The sequence below is a fragment of the Mycteria americana genome, chromosome 21 (genome assembly GCF_035582795.1).
Source record: "Mycteria americana isolate JAX WOST 10 ecotype Jacksonville Zoo and Gardens chromosome 21, USCA_MyAme_1.0, whole genome shotgun sequence".
Taxonomy (NCBI): domain Eukaryota; kingdom Metazoa; phylum Chordata; class Aves; order Ciconiiformes; family Ciconiidae; genus Mycteria; species Mycteria americana.
Window position 1 is genome coordinate 6,746,078 of NC_134385.1, and position 20,078 is coordinate 6,766,155.

The 20,078-nt window shown below is 49.6% G+C and overlaps 1 protein-coding gene across 3 annotated transcripts; it reads left to right on the forward strand.

Moving 5' to 3' along the window:
• Positions 1 to 202: 202 nt before the first annotated feature.
• ZCCHC17 (zinc finger CCHC-type containing 17) lies at positions 203 to 18,235 on the forward strand. 3 transcript variants are annotated; one of them, XM_075522644.1, is made up of 8 exons: positions 203 to 490; positions 595 to 743; positions 1,182 to 1,239; positions 2,715 to 2,815; positions 4,482 to 4,573; positions 5,366 to 5,466; positions 7,091 to 7,239; positions 17,410 to 18,235. In XM_075522644.1, exons 2-8 carry the CDS (start codon positions 702 to 704, stop codon positions 17,587 to 17,589), a joined length of 723 nt encoding a protein of 240 aa, XP_075378759.1. In that variant the 5' UTR covers positions 203 to 490; positions 595 to 701; the 3' UTR covers positions 17,590 to 18,235. The 3 variants fall into 3 exon arrangements, with proteins under 3 accessions (XP_075378759.1, XP_075378761.1, XP_075378760.1); XM_075522646.1 differs by having other exon boundaries at positions 203 to 433; XM_075522645.1 differs by having other exon boundaries at positions 203 to 743.
• Positions 18,236 to 20,078: the final 1,843 nt, after the last annotated feature.

Consider the following 20,078-nt stretch of genomic DNA (forward strand, 5'->3'; position numbering starts at 1 on the left):
CCCTCCTCCGCCCTACGTCCGGCGCGCGGCTGACGAAAGAGAGGCGCCGGGTGCCGGTGGGCGATCCCCGCGCGGATTGGCCGCTGCTGCCGGAGGGCGGGCACCGCCTAACACAAATAACTCTGACTGGCTGGAGGCTGCCGCCCGCTATCATAGCGCGCGGCGATTGGCGGAGTGAAGAGGTGCGGCAAGGTGAGGGGGGTGGCGGGAGCAAAATGGCGGCGGCCGGAGGGGCCGAGTGATGGCGGCCGTTGAGTGGTGCCGCGCCGGGCGCTGAGGGGCCCCGGCTTCCCCGCGGCCGCCGGGCAGGGGCCGCCCTGTCTCACCGCGCCCGTCCGGGCCGGGCCCCGCCGCCGCCTCCGGCTCGGGTCCAGCCCAGCCGCCCCCCGCAGCCTCGGCCCCCCGGGCCGGCGTGAGCCGCTTCGCCCCCGCGGTGGGAGGGCAGAGACCGTCGGGGCGCGCTGGGATCGGCACCGCCGGGCGCTCGGGGGTCGGTGCCGGGCTGTAGCCCAAGTCAAGGCGAAGTAGTCTCTGTTGCCTGCTGACGGGCCTGTCGGAGGCGGCTCCGCGCGTTAATTAACGGTTTCTTTTCAGGGCATCTCTCCGCACTCGGGCGGTGACTGCAGGAGCCCGGCGTGGATTCGGCGGGCGTTGGCGGGACCGTCGAGCGCCTCTGGCCCGCACCCCGCGGGGCCTGCGGGATGGAGGTGCTGCCCGAGCTCTACGCCATCTTCCAGGGAGAGGTGGGCGCAGTGCTGCCTGCGGCGCGGCCCCATGGCCCCGGGGGACGCCATGGCCCCGGGGGACGCCATGGGCCTGGGGCGTGCTCTCTGCCTCCTGATTTTGTTGGTTTAGTCACTGCTGAGTTCAGTGGCAGTTTGGGTGGTTGACAGTTCTGTTCCGCATGTATACACACCTATGTCTCTGTGTGTTTATGTGCATACATATAGATTATATGCACGTACATATAAGATGCTTATCTGAATAACACAGGAGTGGTTGGCTGGCCACACCTGCTCCGGAGTTAGCCAGCATTGCAGTGTCTAACCTGCCTTGAAATCTGAAGCTGAGGGAAAGCAGGAGAACCGTGTAGACTTTTTGTGCCTATTCTAACCTGTGGTTTGTGGGCAGGTGTTTTGTGAAGGGCTTTGCGTTAGGTGTTGTGTTGATTTTCTTCACAGGTTGCTACAGTGACAGAATATGGGGCATTTATAAAAATTCCAGGCTGCAGGAAACAAGGTTTGTTTCTCTTGTTTTGTTCAGATATGGTTTCGTGTTGGCGTGCTCGAGCCAAGCAGTCGTCCTCAGAATTAAAGACTTGCTAGTTTTTAGAAAAAGCTCAGAAAAGGTTTTTTTTTTTTTTCATAAATTAGAAAGAAATTGAAGTTCTCAAAGTATTTAGAATATGATGGTATGTTTGCATGAATGCCAAAAAGACTCGGAGAGCTCTTTGGTAACTTTAGGATATTTTAGAGAATCATTTTAAGGAATTGGACAAACTATAGAAACTTTCTACAATTAGATAGTTTGCCCAACTTATTTCTTTTATGGCCAACATAAATGAGTTAAATAAAAAAAGACTGAAGCAAAGCTCAAATAAAAAATAAATCGGAAAAGCTGAGTTCAAGCCCCGTCTGCGTTTGTAGGGAAACTTGCAAAGTCAAACAAACTCATTTTACAGAAGAAGCAGCTTACGGTGGATGTTCTGTCAGGTGCTGGTAGCCCCACAAATAACCCCTCCTCCGCTCCCCTCCTGAAGTGCCCAGTCACTGTAGAGCCAGTTCTAATAAACGTTTTTGGACAGAAGCGTGGCTGCTTGGGGGAAGTTGCTTTGAGACGCAAATGGGCCCTGAAATACGAGCTTGAACAGCAAGGTGTGTTTCCATATTTATCCTCCCTCGTATAGCCCTGTAGCCCACATGTCATTCGTGCAAATTAAAAATACAGTTTAGGGGCTGTGTGACCTTGCAAGCGAAGGGGATCAGGGCAGCCGTGGCGTCTCACGCTTCTGACTTTGCCAGCAAAGTATTGTGTTGCTGATGCGTGAAATGGGCTCTCTATCCTCCGGTGCTTGGGGTGGCCTCAGAGGACAGGCAGGAAGGGAGAGGTGTTAGTGCCTGCTACAGTTTTCCGTATGGGCGCCTGGTATTTTGAGTACAAAGGCATTGCTTTGGGGGCCTGCTTCTCTGAGTTAATTTGGAGCCGATTTGATCAGCTTTTATATGTTTGATTGATGCAGCTAGTTGATTGTCACCTGCATAATGTACTGGAGGAAAGAAATGGTTAGTTTTGCTTAGGGCAACGGCTGAAGATGCTCCCTGTCTGCCAGAGCAGGGGTCTCCAAACGGTTTTGATTGTGCACCCCCAGTGCATGAGCAGTTAAAATCAGTTAAAAAATTTTTGAGCACACCCCCCCCGATATATGTATATGTATTTATAAATTACATACATGTACTGCTGTACTGATGTTATGTGCATTATAAAACATACTAAAAAATAGAAATTAAAAAAGGATGAACTAAACATGAAATAAGCATATTAATTTTTTTAAATTTTATTTATTAATGGTACAAAAATATTTGCTTCCCACACCCCAAAGGATTGCATCACATCCACCCCACTTTGGAGACTGCTGTCCTAGAGGGCAAAACTGAGATTCAGTGGAGACTTGTCTTTATTTTTTTCTCTTTCTTCTCTTCCAAAACCACGACCAGGCCTTGTCCATAAGACTCACATGTCCTCCTGCCGCGTGGATAAACCCTCAGAGATAGTAGATGTTGGAGACAAAGTATGGGTGAAACTTATCGGAAAAGAGGTAACATTAATTCTTGTTTCTTTAGTGCTGTGTAGATAAAGTATACTGCCAAAACACTGAGAACGTCAGCGCACAGAGGCTGTGTGTTCCTGTCGCTTTGTCGGGTTTGACGGGCTCTGTTGTACAGACAGGTGAATTCTCTTTACCTCCAGATGTGACTTCGGGCACATCGCTTCTGTGACTTGCAACAATGCAGTTCAGAAAAAGGGACTTCATAAAAGCTTTTGGCTTAAAAGCAACAAAATGCTTCCCTTTCTTCCCCTGCGCACCCCTTCGCAGCTTGTATCACCTGAACTGTGTGATTTGGTGGCTAAATGAGCAATTTGAGAGGGTCCCAAGATAAGAGCCAATCCAAATGCAGTTCATTAACTGTTTTGAGAGATGGGTGTGTTCTTAGAAGCAGCTGAGATTTTTGTTTGTTTGTTTTCAAGAAAGTATCAGTGGCAGTGAATTATGCCCAAGAGAAAATACAGAGGCTTTTTGTGTGTTTTGAGCATGTTGCCTTTTTTCCCCCTACAATCTACACTGCTTGTTCTTCTGCAGAAGATGTGACAATAGGTATATCATCTGTATTTAAAGATTACTTGGAACAAAAACTAAAGACTCTTGCTTTGGTGAGCCATGGAAATAAAGCAAGCTGACTGTATTTTGTTGGGATCAGGGTGGAAGCATTCAGTTCAGAGCGGCACAGGATTTGGCCATAAATGCTTTGCATTTTTTTTGAAAGAAGATGATCAGGTTGATGTACAAAACAAGGACTTAAATTTGCATGAGATAAGGGAAATGTGTTGAGAAACTTGGACTTACTTACACAGTATAGAAAAACTATATGAAAGACTTTACAGCTTCTTTTTAGCCATCTGTGGTGTGCTTTTTTAAAATTTTGTTTGTATAAATTTTTATTAAGCCACTGTTTTCTTTATCTGGAACACAGTTGTTGGGTTCCTGGTTTCTTTGCTGTAGAGGCCAGGGGCAGCAGTGTGTTGGAGAGGTGGACAGCGGAAGAGTTCATTGTTAGATTGCCTGCAAATAACTGCATAGATGTCATAAAGAAAACAGAAATACATTCAATAGCAGCATGGGTGAAAATGCAGAAAGTTGTAAGAAAGGCTTGAAAAAACAGTAAACATACAACTTTTGCTCTTGCTTCTAAAGCGATAATGTGGCAATCAAGGACTTAGTAGGATTCAGAAAAGAGTAAGCTCCTAATAGAGACACTTAAAACATTTTTAGTCTCTTAAGAGGATCGAAATGGGAAAAAGGATATAAAGTTTTATCTTTCAGGATACAAGTCGGCCAAAGTACTGGTCCGGGGGAACTGCCTTGGTGGTGGATGATTTGAGAATTATAGCAAAGCTTCTAAACATGCGCTTTCCTCTACAGCTCTTGGGTTTGGTCAGATTGAAAGCGGAATGTTAATCTGAACGGACCTATAGTTTGGTCTTGTCTTGTAACTGAGATAGCTGAACAGAGGCTGTTCTATTAGCTAGAATGTTCTAAATGCAGCTACAAAATAACGGAACAAGAGCACTGTCATGTAGTATCCTTTGTGGTGCTGCTCTTCGCTAACCAACAATTTCCTTCCTTCTCTGTAGGCCTCCAGACGCAGTGTATTAATTGTCATCGTTGTCATTTACTCTTCTTGTTCCGTATCTTCCTCTTTCAGATGAAAGATGACAAACTGAAACTCTCCCTCTCCATGAAGGTTGTTAACCAAGGCACGGGAAAAGACCTCGACCCAAACAATGTTTCTCTTGAGTAGGTAAATCTACTGAGCAGAATATAACAGATCAGACCGGTTGCTACTGCCTGCTTTTCCCTGCCTTTCATTCCTGGTGTTCCTGCTGTACTTATTCTCTGGGTCCCTCCTCCTTTGGAGGGTGAGAGGGGCTCTTCCTGAGTATGTATAGGATCTGTATATGCACTATAGCCATGCACTGGCTGTCTGGAGGGCTGACTGAAGGCACTCCCTTGCTTGTGCTGCCTAGAGGTAGGCAGGAGCTGGAGGAGGCTGCAGTGAGTTCCAGCCCTTCACACCACGGCAGGATCTTCATTCCTGCGTTGTGATGGCTGTGCACGTGTACTGGAAGGAGTGTTCATTCCAGCTGGGGATTGGTCTCGCTTTCACATACTATGAAATCAAGTCTTAACTGCTTGGATGTTTCAGAGCTTCCTTGTCTCCCTTTTTTTGTGATGTCTCTTGCAGGTCAAATGAAATTGCTTTATTTTCATACTGCACGTGCATGTGTGTGTGTATTCACATACGTAATACAGATGCTAGTATAAAGGATGTCGCTGCAGCTCCCCACCTTTGTCTGCTTTGTGCAGAGAGTGCTCAGTTAATCTCAAAAGTAGATGATGACAAGTAATACGCTGTTAACAATGTGGTTTATTCTAATGAGCAGTTGGTCAGCTCTGTTCTTTGGTTTAGCTGATTAAGTGGTGCTTTTAGAGCAACATTTGAAAAAACTTGTTTAGATTGTGTCCATATAAATATACAGGGTTAAAGATGAGAGTGGATTGAAAATGGAACTGTCCTTCTCTTGCCAGTCAGGATGAGAGGAAAAAACGCACGTTCAGAGACTACACGAGTCAGAAGATCACGCTTGAAGCTGTCTTGAACACCGTGTGCAAGAAATGCGGTTGCAAAGGTATGTTTATGCAGGGCTGTCTTGTTCTTTTGATGTAGCTTTGTTCTAACCAGGTAGTGACCTGTAGATAGGATTGTATCGACATCTGTCTCGTGTGATTTGGACTGAATTTTGCTTCCACGTGTCTCATTTAGAGGGGAACTATGTTTTCTATCACTTGTTATGAAAAGGAAAGACTTAGCTGAATTCCTTTTGTAAAGGTTTGTTTCTTAAAATAGCATCCCTTTGAGCTTCCTGTGAAGAACCTTTCTGCTGAGTACAGGTTCAGCACAGGTTCCCTTCTTGCAGTATTTGTGTTAATGGGTCTCATAGCTGAGGTCTCATTCCAGTTTTGCATTTTAAGAAATAAATGTATCATTTGCCTTCACCAGATCATTTCATTATGAAGAACGATCAGTGGAAATTACTGATCAGTTGTTGGGAACACAGTGTTAGCTGGTGAGCAGTGGCTCGGAGCTGAAAACAAGTGTTTGGGTTTTTTTGACCTGGTGAAATCTTTGTGTTTTGCCTAGTTCAGCAATAGGAAGTTGGCTTATGTGATGCCTTTTCAGTAGCTTTCTGCAGGTTGCTGAGTTTTTTGTACATGGAGTTTTTGCTGCACCCTACTTGTCGTGTGTTCACAGAATCACAGAATCGTATAGGTTGGAAAAGACCTTTAAGATCATCGAGTCCAACCGTACGCCTAACACTGCCAAGCCCACCACTACACCATGTCCCTAAGCACCTCATCCAAACGGCTTTTAAATATTTCCAGGGATGGGGACTCCACCACTTCCCTGGGCAGCCTGTGCCAATGCTTGACAACCCTTTCAGTGAAGTAAAATTTCCTAATCTCCAGTCTAACCCTCCCCTGGCGCAACTTGAGGCCATTTCCTCTCGTCCTATCACTTGTTACCTGGGAGAAGAGACCGACCCCCACCTCGCTACAGCCTCCTTTCAGGTCGTTGTAGAGAGCAATATAAAAAGTGTTATTTAGCCATAGAGTAAATAGTTAAGCTGGAGTTAATGCTATTCTGGAGAAGGTTAGTAGTGAATATGGTTCTCTGTAGTGGTAGATAACTATCTTTAGAATACCATTTTAAAGAATCCCCAAAACTTTAAACTGGATTCAGTGTATTTCCAGTCTGCTTTTTAATGATGATGTCTACTCGTAACAGGCAGGCAGATGCTATCTCTCTGCAGTTCCCACTACAACTGTTAGTAGGTCACCTTTGATGTCTCCCGAGCAGAAAGGGTAGAACCAGAAGGAGCCGATTTCCTCTGTGTGTGGCTTTGGGGTCTCATTTGCCAGGTGCCTGTTGCACCAATTTACTCCCCTTGCCATACACTTTTCCATGCTGCTTAAGGCCCCGCACAGACACGTTTCTATCAATTTCCCTGTTCAGACAAGAGTGTCTTAGTTTTTGCCTGACTAATCTTTCCAGAATGACCTGGGTTGCGCTTGCTCCCCTGGCTTGTCTAATTGGGGCATGTTAAACTAGCTGAAAAATGTCCAGTGTAGATTCTCTTATTGTGACTAATAATAAAAAGATCATTGGCGGCACTTCAGGTGTCTGAAATGCAGTTGTTTAAAAAAAAAAAGGGGGGGGGTCTGTGGATTGCTCCTTCAAACACTATTTTACAGGTCATTTTGCCAAGGAGTGTTTTGTGCAGCCTGGAGGTACCAAATATAGTCTCATTCCTGAAGAGGATGAAGAGGAGGTGGCAGCAGCAGGATATGAAAGAGATAAAAAGACCAGCCTGGCTGACGATTCTTCAAAAAAAAGGAAAAAGGTATGAGGTGTCCTACTGCTGGCCTGGAAAAGTGAGCCAGAGAAATTGTTCTGTATAGTTACATCTCTGATTTACTACAGCAACGTGGCTATGAGTAGCCAGTTCTGGGCTGAGAAGGTGGCTCAGTTTTGTGCAGATTCTGTAGCAAAACAGGAATCTGCTCTGCAGACTTTTTAGCAATTCTTATACTTTCTCCCTTTATTCTTGTTAAACTGTCTCTAAGATGGTTTTGTGCTGTAATGCACAGTCCTCAAAAGAGATTTCTTAGTCAGAAAAGGATTATTGTGGTTTTTTTTTTTTTCCTTGGTCTCTGTAAGGCTCTATGGAAATTGCTTCAGTTTCCTGAATTTCTGTAATTCTTGCCAATAACCCTGTTTCCCCTCCCTTTTCTTGCCCTAACACCTTTCTTTAAGCTGAACTAAATGCCCTGCTGCCTTGCTTCAGCGGGTATCCTGACCCAGCCAGTGCGATGTGAACTAGGCTTATCTGCACAGGCCAGGGGAAAATCGCTGGTTGTATTTGCACAGGGAGCGTACCCCATTTCCAGGCTCTAAAGCAATTTTTGCCTATGTGAAAATGTCAAGAGGTAAGAGACCTTTTACTCCAGGGTTTGAACTCTGGCTTCAGAGCGTGCTGGTATAAAATGTAGGGGAGACCTGAATCCAAACCAGGAGCTTTTGGTGGTTGGTCTGTTTATACAGCAATGAGTATTCCAATTTTAGGCTTCAGTAAATAAACTGTTTAATCAGCCCCTTCACAGCTGGCATCCAACTTCTAATTACATTTCCAAAGCCGCATTTTTTTTTCTTTTTTTTTTCCTTTCTCTTTCCAGCTCTGTGGCCTGTCTGTATCCCTGGAGAGGGGCAACAGGCAGAAAAGGTGGTGGATTTTGTTTTACAGGAGAGGGACAAGGACGGTGTTAGCAATTGCATAGTAAGAACTAACTTCTGAGGGCTTAGTTCTCCCAGGCTCACTATGGAGTTAAACCGGTACCGGTGCTAGTAGGAGAGACTGGCAACACTCAGACCAGTCCAGAGTGACTGACACTGGTAGCTGAAGTCTCTCTCCTAGTCACGTTTTTCACTGGTATTGTGGCGTCCGGCACTTTGGTACACTCTCATTTGAGAGAGGAGTAGCTGGGGCTGTTTGTGGGATTGTAGGCGGTGACTGCACCAGGATAGAAGAACCAGGTGTGTCGTGAATTCGCATGTGTCAGCCCCTACCCTGTGGCATACCTGTTTCTGCCCTACAGTCGGTACAAAACGAAGTTAGCATTAATTTGATGGCTAACTTGCAGTTCTTGTTTGCTCAGTAGTGCTCTGGATCACTGATCCAGTAGCGGGAACAGGATCTCTCTTGACTGTAGATCCTGTTGCCTGGTTCCATCCTGAGATGTGCTTTGCTTTCCCACTACGTAGGCTCTTACTCAAGAATGTCTTGGACTTGTCTGTGGAGTGTGGTTATGCTGCGATAGAAAATACCTTTCTATTCTGATCTCAGAAGCACGTGATTGAACAGTCTTCTCTCAGATCCCAGGCTAACTGTGACTCTGACCTTTCCAGACTCCAGATGTTGGGCTTCTCTCTTGCCGTGGAGCGGTGTGAGAGCAGGCCATCAGTAATACCTCAGCAGGGCTGGCTTCTCCTGCCTTTGGGTTCTCTTCCCTCTAGCAGTGCTGATGGTTTGTCTGCTAAAGACTTGTGTAACTGCTATTTAAATGCTATTGGGGAAAAATTACACTAAGAGGTGTGCAAATAGCTCGTTATCCTATCAGTGCCCATCAACTGGGGCGGGGAATCTCTGTGGAGTCTTGCCCCGCTGAGACTACAGGATAATGTGGGTCACTGTACTGAATTTGTTACTAATATTTTTGGGGTCTGTGGATTAACAGTCTTCCTTTAAATCTTGCTTGTTCCTTTGATCTTCCTCCTTTCTCAAGGAGGAGATCAAAAGTTTTCAGATGTTTTCCAGTGCTTGAAAATAAAACGTCGAGCTTTTTGGAGGCAGGATATGGGATCCTTGAAATGAATAGCTCCCTTGTTGTCTCAAGTGCCTGCTGTGATCTTGTCTGGGAGCCACCATGTGCTTCCCTGCTTGCCTGGAGCCCCAGGGGGATTTGCACAAAGTAGAAATAGCTCAGTCTACCTACTAACAGTTGCCTTGCTGACCCCATCCCATCTGATGTTTGTAACATAAATGTAGAGCTTATATTTTTAAATGAGTAGATAGGGAACTGCTGTCCGTTTAGTGTCATGGTGTCCCTTTAGTGTCGTAGCAATGGTATTAACATTTTTGGTTGTTCATGATCAACATTTTCTGTTTCCTTGATCTGATGCTTCCTTGCAATCCCTGGGTGCTCTCCACTCCCCAGAGACTCCTTTCCTTACAGATATGCCAGGGTCCCCGCTCCCTTTTTTTCTTGGCTTGCCTTCCCAGTGGTTCCTCAGTTCCTCACTTTCCTCCTGCCTGAGCCACACAGCACTTACAGGAGTGAGAGACAGCTGGAGGCTTCAGGTCTCTGCACTGGCCCAGGCTTCTGCTGTGACCGAGGGCACAAGTCTTTCTAGTGACAGATCACCCTGTTAGTACTCTGCACGAGAGCACTGTCCTGCCTCCCGTAATCCCTGAGAAAATAGGTGACTTGAGGGAGAAGTGGAGATGCTGCTGTCGCAGCACCGTGCGGAAGTACCGGAGATCATCCGAGGAGTCGCTGACAGCTGCGCGGGCATGTGGCTGCGTCCCTTTCGCTTTTACTCTTTGGGTCGCAGGGTGAAGGAGCTCCTATGGGAACGCGGCAGCGTGCCTGTGCTGAGCTTGCGTGGGAGGGAGGCGTGCATGCTGAGAAATGAACCCTTCTCTTTCTTCTCTCCTGTCTGTCTTTCAAGAAAAGGTCTGCTATTTTGACACTAGGAGTAACCCTTTTAATTTGAGTTCTACAAAAGCGTCCCATCTTCTGCTCAGATACATTGATTAACTTACTTATGCCTGGGGTAGTTTTGTGACAGTCATTGGAATTGCATAGAAAATGTGACTTGTGATGGTTTTGCGGCAGACTTTGCTGCTCTTTCTCCCACCGTGTAAAAAATTTCCAGGCAATCTGCTTGCAGATGTTGTCTCTTCGTGTGAAAACCACACCTTCTTGATTGTTGTTTGTTTAGTGACCTGTAGTTCATTAAGCCTTAGTCCATCCTCACTTGTAGCTGGTACTTGTTTTACTAGTTCTTAAGTGGCATTAGCTTAGGGCACAGCTCTTCACACACTGCGCTGTTCTCTTATTGTCCTTACCTGTGCTTTTGCTGTATTTATTTAATGACCATAGACTGGATTCTTTTCATCGGATTAATTCTGACAGGTCCTCAAACAAGGGATGCAGTAATACCTTTAGATTTACGTAATGAATCTTGTTTGGAATTAAACTGGGTGGTGGAATTTCACTTCTTTCTTTTTTTTTTTTTCTTTTTAAGAATTAAAAAAAACCCTAGAAGGAATACTGGCACCTCTCTGGAGATGCAGAAGGACATATATCTGGAATTCCATTCTAATTTTTCACAAGTACGGACATAAAGTCTCTGAATGAGACCATAACTCCACAAAAGGGTCTGGTGAAAAATATTTAAACTTCTTGAAGAGTTCTGGACATTCCCCTCTTATCTCAAAAATCAAATACCTTTAGAAGAAATGAACTCTTGTAACATTCTTAAAGCATAGCCCCGAGCAACTTTCCTTACAAAGGACAGGAGGGAGCCTGGTGTGCTAATGTGGTCTGCTCTTAGTCCCAGCTTTTTAAAAATAAGTAGGAGAACCAGCACTTTCAGGCTGTAGCCCAGCCTTTTGCTCTTCTGCATGCCAGCTCCCAACACGGGCTTTGTAGACAAGAGATTTTGAAGCAAGTTTGTTCTGTTCTGGTAGAATTGTGATCGTTACATAAATTGGACAGGATGTGCAAGGAATCGTAACGTGCAGGCACTCATACTTGTTGGCCCTCTGCATCTTTACACTGAGAGTCTGCTTGGGCAAAATCCACTCAATGTTGACACAAACGCAGTGTTTGCAGTTCTGGGGGAGTGCCTGGGTGTGCCTGAGAGCTGAGTTAAGTTTCATCCATCAGCACCCAGCAGTTCTGGAGACCAGTTTGAAGCTCTGGGTGCGACAGGGCTTTGCTGCTGTTGCTGGAGGCAGAAATGTGGCCTTTGCTTTGGCACTGCCCCCTCCATACATAAATTGGAGAAACGCTCCCGCTCGTGCAACGGTGAGTGCACTGGTAGCCAGTGGAGTGCTTGTCTCCCAGTACTGGGATGCTGGAGTTTAAAGAAATCTGTGGTCTAATAGAAGGATGCTGCTTGTGCAGAATGGTTTCACAGTGGCACTGCCTCCGGCTACAGAAAATGTTAAGCTCTTCTGTCGCTGGCTTACTCCCTGCTGTATTTGCAGTCCAGCGTGTGCTTATATTGTGGTGCTGGCATTACTGCACTGGAAGTACTTTTTCTGTGTTGTGAGCGGTTTTGCTGTTAGAAGTCCCCCCCAAAATCGGAAACTGAGGTGGTTTTGGGTGGTGGGTTTTTTTTTCTAGCCAGCACAATGTCCACATGTGTACTTTTATTTCCCCTGTAATCCTGAAGGGACTGGCGTGACATCCTGTCCTGTCTTCAGCCTTCACATGCTGAGAAAGTTTCCCAAGCTCTGGAATGAAACTCTGTTAGTTGTTAAGGTCTTGTCAAACTTTCTCACCATGTGCACAGGCTGGAAAAGCTTGAGAAAATTCTCCTTGCTGTATCCCTTTCTCCAGAAGATTTAACTCTTAACAGTCTTTAGAAGAGGAGGATGGTAATGATTTGCTTCTGCCCTTTGTCTGTGGGTAGGGGACTTTGTAGTGAGTCTGGTATTGTCCCACAGAAAAATTTAGACTGTCAAATTTTGGGTGACATCAACGATCATAGTGTATTGTGGAGCTGCAAAAAACTGGTACCTGCCAAGGGTCTGCTAGGTGTGGAGTGAAGTCAATCCTCTGCTCTCTTCCCTGGAGTCCCAGAGGACTCTTTGCTTGATGTTCAGCTCCAAGCCATGCGTTGTCTTTGCTCTTCCACCTCCCTAAAAGAGTTGTTCTGTTTCACATTGAATAAGCTACTAGCTCCCTTCCGTTGTTGTCCCTAATTGATAGCCTGGATCTGGTGTTAGGACACACAATCCATGCTAAATTGATGTCTTTATCTGGGCCTTTTGTGTTGCCACTCTTACGGGAGAATATGTTGTTGTTAAGTGAAATGTAGACAGACTCGGCTTGTCTTCCCGTAAGCCAGTATATTAATCTTCATACGGAAACTGCACTTGTCTGGAAGTGGCTGAGGCTAATGGAAGAAATGGCTTGTGGGGAGGAGGGGGGAACCCAGCCTTCTCTGTGCTCTCTGCATTGGGACACTTCTTTTTCCCCCAAGCAATTTTAAGACAATTTGCCCTTCAGGGGAAGATTGTGGGTGGCACTGGAGGGCTACCGGCAACCCTGTGCCCTCGCTGTTAACACATACCTAAATACAGCCTGGGCTTGGCTTTAACGTGCTCGCCTGCCTTGGTGAGTTACCTGAGCCCCTCCAAGCCTATAGCAGGTGATGCAGAGTCAGGATGTAAAAGTCAGTTACTGCAGTGGATTTTTTTTTTCCCCTCTTTGCCTCTTTTTTCATGCTGTGCTTAGCAGCTGCTTCTGGCTTTTGGTTCGAACTGATGAGTGCTGGTTTCTTAGCTCAGAGTCTTCTGGGTGAACATCCACATGCTGCTGTGTCTTGGGCTTCCTTCTGTGAAGCGAGTTTTCTTTATGTGGATGCTTTCCAATCCATTTCCAGCCAGGGCTGTTCTTTTCCCTGGGGTGGTGTGGGTGTGTAACAGGCCTAAGGTAGCACCTGCGGGCACCCGAGGGAGGAGGGAGTATCTCACGCTGGACCCACAAAACCGGTGTCAGTGCTGAGTTCAGACCTTCGGCCCCCATGGCTGGCCCTGTGCTGCGTCTGGTTGTGTTGAAGCAGGTGGAAATACTTGCCCACACCAATCATTCTGATTTTGTACAGGTATCTAATGTATATCTGTGGCTGGTTGCCGCTGTTCCCTTCATCTAATCATGCGTTCGTTTTCTCTCCCTTGGCTTAGCTTCTAGGGTGGCTGTGGATGTCCGCAGCAGCTGGCCAAGGAGAGCCACCTCCCTGAGGACTCGTCTTGCAGTCCTGTGACTGGCATAATCGTGCCCTTGGGCTTGCTGCTGCTTTCTGCTTCCTTGTGAAATGAGTGCATGGCACTAACAGCCCTGCCAAGGCAGGGGTGACTTACAGCAAACTTCTCCCAGTAAATCTCTCTGCAAGTCCAAGTGTGGCCTTGAGGTCATTGGGGACACTCTTGGCAAAGCGGAGCTGTTGGCCTGGGGGCTCTAGGCTTCTCCCGTTACGCTCCCTTCTGTAGTGGAATGTAAAACACGGTTGTGTGTTATGTTTGGGACTGTCATTTGACTGCTTTCCATCTCCCATTGTGCTGCTCCCCAAAGCCTGTGCACAGCCGTGCTCTGAACAAGCCATCGTTCAACCTCTTTAAATTAGATATGGTGGTGGGGGAAACATGGCTTTTTGTCTGGCTTACCAAGACTCCTTTTCCTGGGCTAGTGATGCCTTTAAGTGAATGCCCTGGGCTTTTCCCACGCGTTGGTGCAGGCTCAGCAGACTCGGTACCGCTGCTGACAGAGCTCAGCCCTCCAGAGGTGGTGGTCAGCATGGGAGGCAGTGCCATGGCCATGGCTCCTTGCTCACGCTCTGCTTTGAGAGCTCACTTTGACCCCAGCTGCGATGCTGCTGTGCCATCTCAACTGCGGGGCATGTTTTTACAAACCCAGGGGGACACCAGTCTACAGGAGATTGTGGTGGGCTGACCCTGGCTGGATGCCAGGTGCCCACCAAAGCCGCTCTATCATCCCCCTCCTCAGCTGGACAGGGGAGAGAAAATGTAACGAAAGGCTCGTGGGTTGAGATAAGGACAGGGAGAGATCACTCACCAATTACCTTCACAGGCAAAACAGACTCGACTTGGGGAAATTAGTTTAATTTGTTACCGATCAAATCCGAGTAAGGGAATGAGAAAATAAAACCTAAATCTTAAACCACCTTCCCCCCACCCCTCCCTTCTTCCCAGGCTCCACTTCACTCCTGATTTCTCTACCTCTTCCCCCCAGCAGCACAGGGGGATGGGGAATGGGGGTTGTGGTCAGCTCATCACACGTTGTCTCTGCCGCTCCTTCCTCCTCAGGGGAGGACTCCTCACACTCCTCCCCTGCTCCTGCGTGGGGTCCCTCCCACGAGGGACAGTCCTCCATGAACTTCTCCAACGTGAGTCCTTCCCACGGGCTGCAGTTCTCCACGAACTGCTCCAGCGTGGGTCCCTTCCACGGGGCGCAGTCCTTCAGGAGCAGACTGCTCCAGCGTGGGTCCCCCGCGGGGTCACAAGCCCTGCCAGCAAACCTGCTCCAGTGTGGGCTCCTCTCTCCACGGGGCCACAGGTCCTGCCAGGACCCTGCTCCAGCGTGGGCTTTCCCACAGGGTCACAGCCTCCTTCGGGCACCCACCTGCTCTGGCGTGGGGTCCTCCATGGGCTGCAGTGGAGATCTGCTCCACCGTGGACCTCCGTGGGCTGCAGGGACAGCCTGCCTGCAGGCTCACCATAACAGACCTCACCATGGTCTGCACCACGGCTGCAGGGGAATCTCTGCTCCGGCACCTGGAGCACCTCCTGCCCTCCTTCTCCACTGACCTGGGTGTCTGCAGAGCTGTTCCTCTCACGTATTCTCACTCCTCTCTCTGGCTGCTGCTGCACAGGTTTTTTTCCCCCCTTCTTAAATACGTTATCACAGAGGCACTACTGCTGTTGCTGATGGGCTCGGCCTTGGCCAGCGGCGGGTCCGTCTTGGAGCTGGCTGGCATTGGCTCTATTGGACACAGGGGAAGCTTCTGGCAGCTTCTCACAGAAGCCACCCCCGTAGCCCCCCGCTACCAGAACCTTGCCGTGCAAACCCCATACAGAGATGCATCCGGTAGAGATAAAATATGCTCAGGGGAAGGGAGCTGGGCTATGACTAGGGGATAAAACCTCATCTAGTGCAGCTAGCCAGTGTATCCCTGGCACCTGGCTGCATAGTTAAATCATGGAAGAGAAGAGGGTGTTGGATTGCAGCAAGTTTGGGGAAGACTGTGCCCAGTCTTACGGGTGCACCAGTTTCAGAGCAGTGAGCATGCATGGATCACCCGGGAAGGTGCAGCTCACTTGAGGCAAAAATGCTGGTATATGGCTTAGTCAAAGGAGCAAGCTTTGCTTGCCGGGTTGCTTTCCTTGCTGGTGTTGTCTAAGCCTATCGCAGGCAATTGGGTTGCCTTGCTGGCCCATCTCTGCTTCACAAACCCCTCGTTTGCCTCTTTCCTTGTGTCCTCTTTATGTCCTTGAATAGAATGAAAATTCACGACAGCCGTTTTCACGGGAGGGTCTCTCTGATGTTGATGTGACCATGGATGAGATCAGTGCATCCTCCTTGGAGGCCAGCGTTGCTGGGCTTGGACAGAAAGCTGGAACCCTTACTGATCTTAGCAATCTTGAAGTGCTTTATATTAAGCATGTGCAAAATATTAAAATTACTTTTTTTTTAATGGGCCCTCTCACCTGCATGCTGCTTTCCTTTACTTCCCAGACAAGGGGCATTAGAGACAATACCTCCTTTTTGCAGGACAATCGTTTCTTTTTCAAAGTATCTTCCTAAAATATACCTGAAAAAACTATCTTCCATCTTGTGTCAAGAGTTGGTCTACGCGATGGTTTTGCGGGTATTCAGAGAATTAGAAAGGTGAGTTGTGCTGGGATCAGATTTAGGTGTTTATTTGTGCACAAAAGCCGACCATGCCGGCTGGTGCCTTCGGAGCCACTCGTGTTCCTGGCACCGGGACCGCTTGGGCTGGCGCTGGCTGCCCAGCCTGCCTCCAGCGCCGGCCCGCTCTGGCCGGAGGGCGGTGGTTCACCGAGCCATTGGGCTGCCCTGGTGCTCGGCGGGGGCGGCCGGCTCCCGAGAGCTGCGGCCAGCGTTTCTCCTCCTGCTCCTTGCCGGAAGGGGGTGAAGCAACGGGCAGAGCGGGGCTAGCAGCTGGGCTGCGCGCGCCCAGCAGAGGCAGATCAGATCCTCTCCCAGTACTGCTTTCGAGTTAAATATATACAAATTGCTATACTGCAGCATTAAATGGTCTTTATCTGCTTTGGGATGCTCTGCCCGACGCGACGCCAGGGGAAGGTGTACCGCAGTACGCATCTCAGAGTAATCTCTGCTTGGCAGTTACTGTCAGATGCCTCCAAATCGAGGGTTTAGATCCCTTCCAAAGTTCCTTACGAGCTTTATTCCAGCACCGGCTGTTCTTATTCTGCATCCGAATGTCAGATCTTGAGCTCTGCATAGCTGTTGCTTCAGGGCTTCGCAGCAACACAGCCCGGGGGGCTCAGCACTGCCCCTGGACTCTGCCTGCGTGCGGGGGGAGAGGGCGGGGAGCTGCAGGGTGTGCAATCTGTTTTGAGATTGTGCAAAGAGTTGCTGCTTGCAAAAGGGCGCTTTCCTCATCCCGGCTCCCCTCCAGGGACGGCTGCAAGACACTGACTGGCATTTCTTGGGCTTCCCTGCGAGAAGGACGTGTTGTCGTTAGCGCTCATTTCCTGGCAGTCTGTGGGCTGATGATGGTGCGGGGAAGCAGGGACGGCGCTCACGTCCAGCTGGCTATTTTAGAAACCCATTTCGTTGGCAAAAAGGCTTCATCCTGCCGACCTCTGGTAATAAAGAATAGCCATAAATAATGGAGCAAGCTCTGACTGTGGAGGGAGGGCAAGGACTCTCTTCTTGTGATTTGACTTAACAGTATTCAGGCGTGGGTTTACATTCTGACACCCCTCTGCTCTGATAGCTGCCGTACCCTGCCCGGTGCGGCTGTGGACCAGCAGCGGTGGTTAAATCCTGCCTCGCTGAGGCAGAAGCTGTGTGCACCTTCCGTGTCGGAACAAGCTCGCCCCTGTCACAGCTTGTAAGGCGCTCATTCCAGAAAGTGTCTCGCTGCCCTGGTGAGCACCAGTGACAGTTTTCCCACGTGCAAGGCTTTTTATTTATTTTCCTTCATTTGCTAGGAGAAGAAGAAGAAGAAGAAGCACAAGAATAAGCAGTCCTCCGAGTCCGACTCAGACAGCTCGGACTCGGACAGCGATGGAGCTCAGCTGGCCAGCAAGAGGACCAAGCATTCGGGGAAGCCCAGCAAGGCTCAGAAGAAGAAGAAGAAAAAGAAGCATAGGAAGAAGCCCCGGGATTGAGCGGGCAGGCAGGCAGGGGTACCGGCATCGTGAGTCCCTGGTGCGCACCACGAGGAGCGAGCAGAACTGAATCAGCGTGCCCCTCGCTCCAGGAACGAGGAGTTTCCTTCTCCCAAAAGTAACGCTCGGCACGTGGTGTCACAGGTTTGATACAAGTCGTCCGCTGTTACCTTAGGTGCGGGCTGCCATTTTCTCCCACCAGTAGGCACTCCTGCCAAAACTGGCTAATGACGCCCCTTCGCCGGCACCTCTCCCGTCCTGTACCTGTGTTTTGCTGGGTAAGCTGCCGGCGCTCGGCGGCTCCCCTGGGCAGTGCGGCCAGCTGCACCGAGCCGCCGTGACATCAGCTCGTGGAGCTGCGCAGCAGTGCTCTCCCTGCCCGTCCCCGCACCGCGCTCGGGGACGGGGGTGGTCGTTGCTGGGCCCTGCGATGGGGCTACGTCCTCCCAGCCGGTAACGGCGCAGAGCTGCTTGGCTTTGGTCTGCAAACCCTCCCCCAGCCTCACTCATTTTGTCTGCAAACATTGGGAGTGGAAGAGTAAGAAGGAGAATGGGGGAGTGGAGATATTTTAAGTAAACATTAACCGTGGTGTGTTTGCTGCCTTGGTAAGTGATGGAAAATAAATTTCTCCAATCTCCAGTTGTACTTTGTGTCCGGGTCTTTTCTTTTATACGCTCCACGCTTCATCTGAGACAGTGAAAAAATAGGGCTAGCGGTGTGGGAGGAGATGAGACCTGCGCTACAGCATTTTTTTTTGGAAGTCCTGGCTGCTTTCAGAGGTTCCCTGGGGTGGGAAGGGGGTGTGTGATGAGGTGACCCCTTGCAAGAAGCCTGGTGCCTTCTGGTAACGAGCAACTGGAGCATAAATCTTGTAACTGGAGCTGAAGGTCGGGGGGGAAGGGACGGCAGAGGGCCGGGCTGCCCCGCAGCCTGGGCTGCGGTGGCTGCGGAGGAAGTCTGGGGGAGCAGCTCGTCCCTGCGGGGACAGATGGGCCGGGTGGGGGGAGCCGGCTGACCCCCCCCCGTGCCTCTGGCTCTTCGGGGAGCGGGAGTGGGGCTGGCGAGTGCCCGTTGGTGTGGCAGCAGGAGGACTCGGGGTTGCTGGAGGCCGCCTGCCCCTTCTCCCTGTGCTTTGCCCTTCCCAGTGCTTCTCGCCCCAGTTCCCCACGGCCGAGTTCCCCCCTTTTGGGCTGGTTCCCTTCCCAAACCCAGACACGAAGCGCTCGTGACCTTGATTCCTGGCTCGGCGGCTGCCGGGCGTGCAGCATCAGCTGATGCTTTGGCAGGGAGTGCCCGCCTACACTGGTGGCGGAAAGATCGTTCTCACTGGGATGGAGCGTGCCTGGATCCTGGACGATCGATGGCAGAGCTGCGTTGGGAGTAAACTAATATTCCGCCCGGAAAAACACATTTCTAACCATAAGGACCTCTCTTATTGCCACAGCTCAGAGAACCAGCTGAGAGGGCTACTGGGATTGCTGATGGTTTAACCCCCTGTGCTGGTTTTGGCTGGGGTAGAGTTAATTTTCTTCACAGTAGCTGGTACAGGGCTGTTTGGGATTTGTGCTGGAAACAGCGTTGATAACCCAGGGATGTTTTTGTTACAGCTGAGCAGCGCTGACACACAGTCAAGGCCTGTTCTGCCTCTCACCCCACCCCACCAGTGAGGGGCCTGGGGGGCACAAGGGGTTGGGAGGGGACACGGCTGGGACAGCTGATCCCCACTGCCCAAAGGGATGTTCCATACCATAGGGCGTCATGCTCAGCGTACAAAGCTGGGGAAGCAGAAGGAAGGGGGGGACACTTGGAGCGATGGCGTTTGTCTTCCCAAGTCACCGTTACACGTGCTGGAGCCCTGCTGTCCTGGAGATGGCTGAGCACCTGCCTGCCCATGGGAAGGAGTGAAGGAATTCCTGGCTTTGCTTTGCTTGCGTGCGCGGCTTTTGCTTTCCCTATTAAACTGTCTTTATCTCAACCCATGAGTTTTCTCACTTTTACTCTTCCGATTCTCTCCCCCATCCCACGGGGGGGAGTGAACGAGCGGCTGGGGGGGCTGAGTTGCCGGCCGGGGTTCAACCAGGACAGTCCTTTTTGGCACCCGAACAGGGACTTGAAGGGTTCGAGGTAACGACAGGTTTGGTTGCAATGTGCTCGATGGAATTTATAGCTGTTACTGCTGTTTAGCTATTAATTGGCAGGCTCCTGTGCTTGCTTGCCTCACTGTACGTTAGAGTGTAGTGCTCGTCAGTGGCTGTTTTTTGCTCTCGCTGCTTGCCGTGCTGCTGATCACCTCACTCTGCTGTGCCTGGGAACACTGGGATAACGGCAGCGGCCATGCGCCTGTCCGGCAGACGGCCGGGGCATCGCTGCTGTTTCTGTGCTGCCGCACTGGACGGGCTGGAACTCCAGTGTGAACTCGAGTCGAAGGGACTGGGACCTGGGGACGAGTCCACGTGGGAGCAGGACACCCCGAAGCGTCTGTGGCCGT

Excerpts from the sequence above, each read along its gene's own strand:
- ZCCHC17 (XM_075522645.1), top strand. The coding sequence starts at position 702 with ATGGAGGTGCTGCCCGAGCTCTACGCCATCTTCCAGGGAGAG. Across the intron at positions 4,574-5,365 it reads CCAAACAATGTTTCTCTTGA|TCAGGATGAGAGGAAAAAAC; the intron begins GTAGGTAAATCT and ends TTCTCTTGCCAG. Across the intron at positions 7,240-17,409 it reads CTTCAAAAAAAAGGAAAAAG|GAGAAGAAGAAGAAGAAGAA; the intron begins GTATGAGGTGTC and ends TTCATTTGCTAG.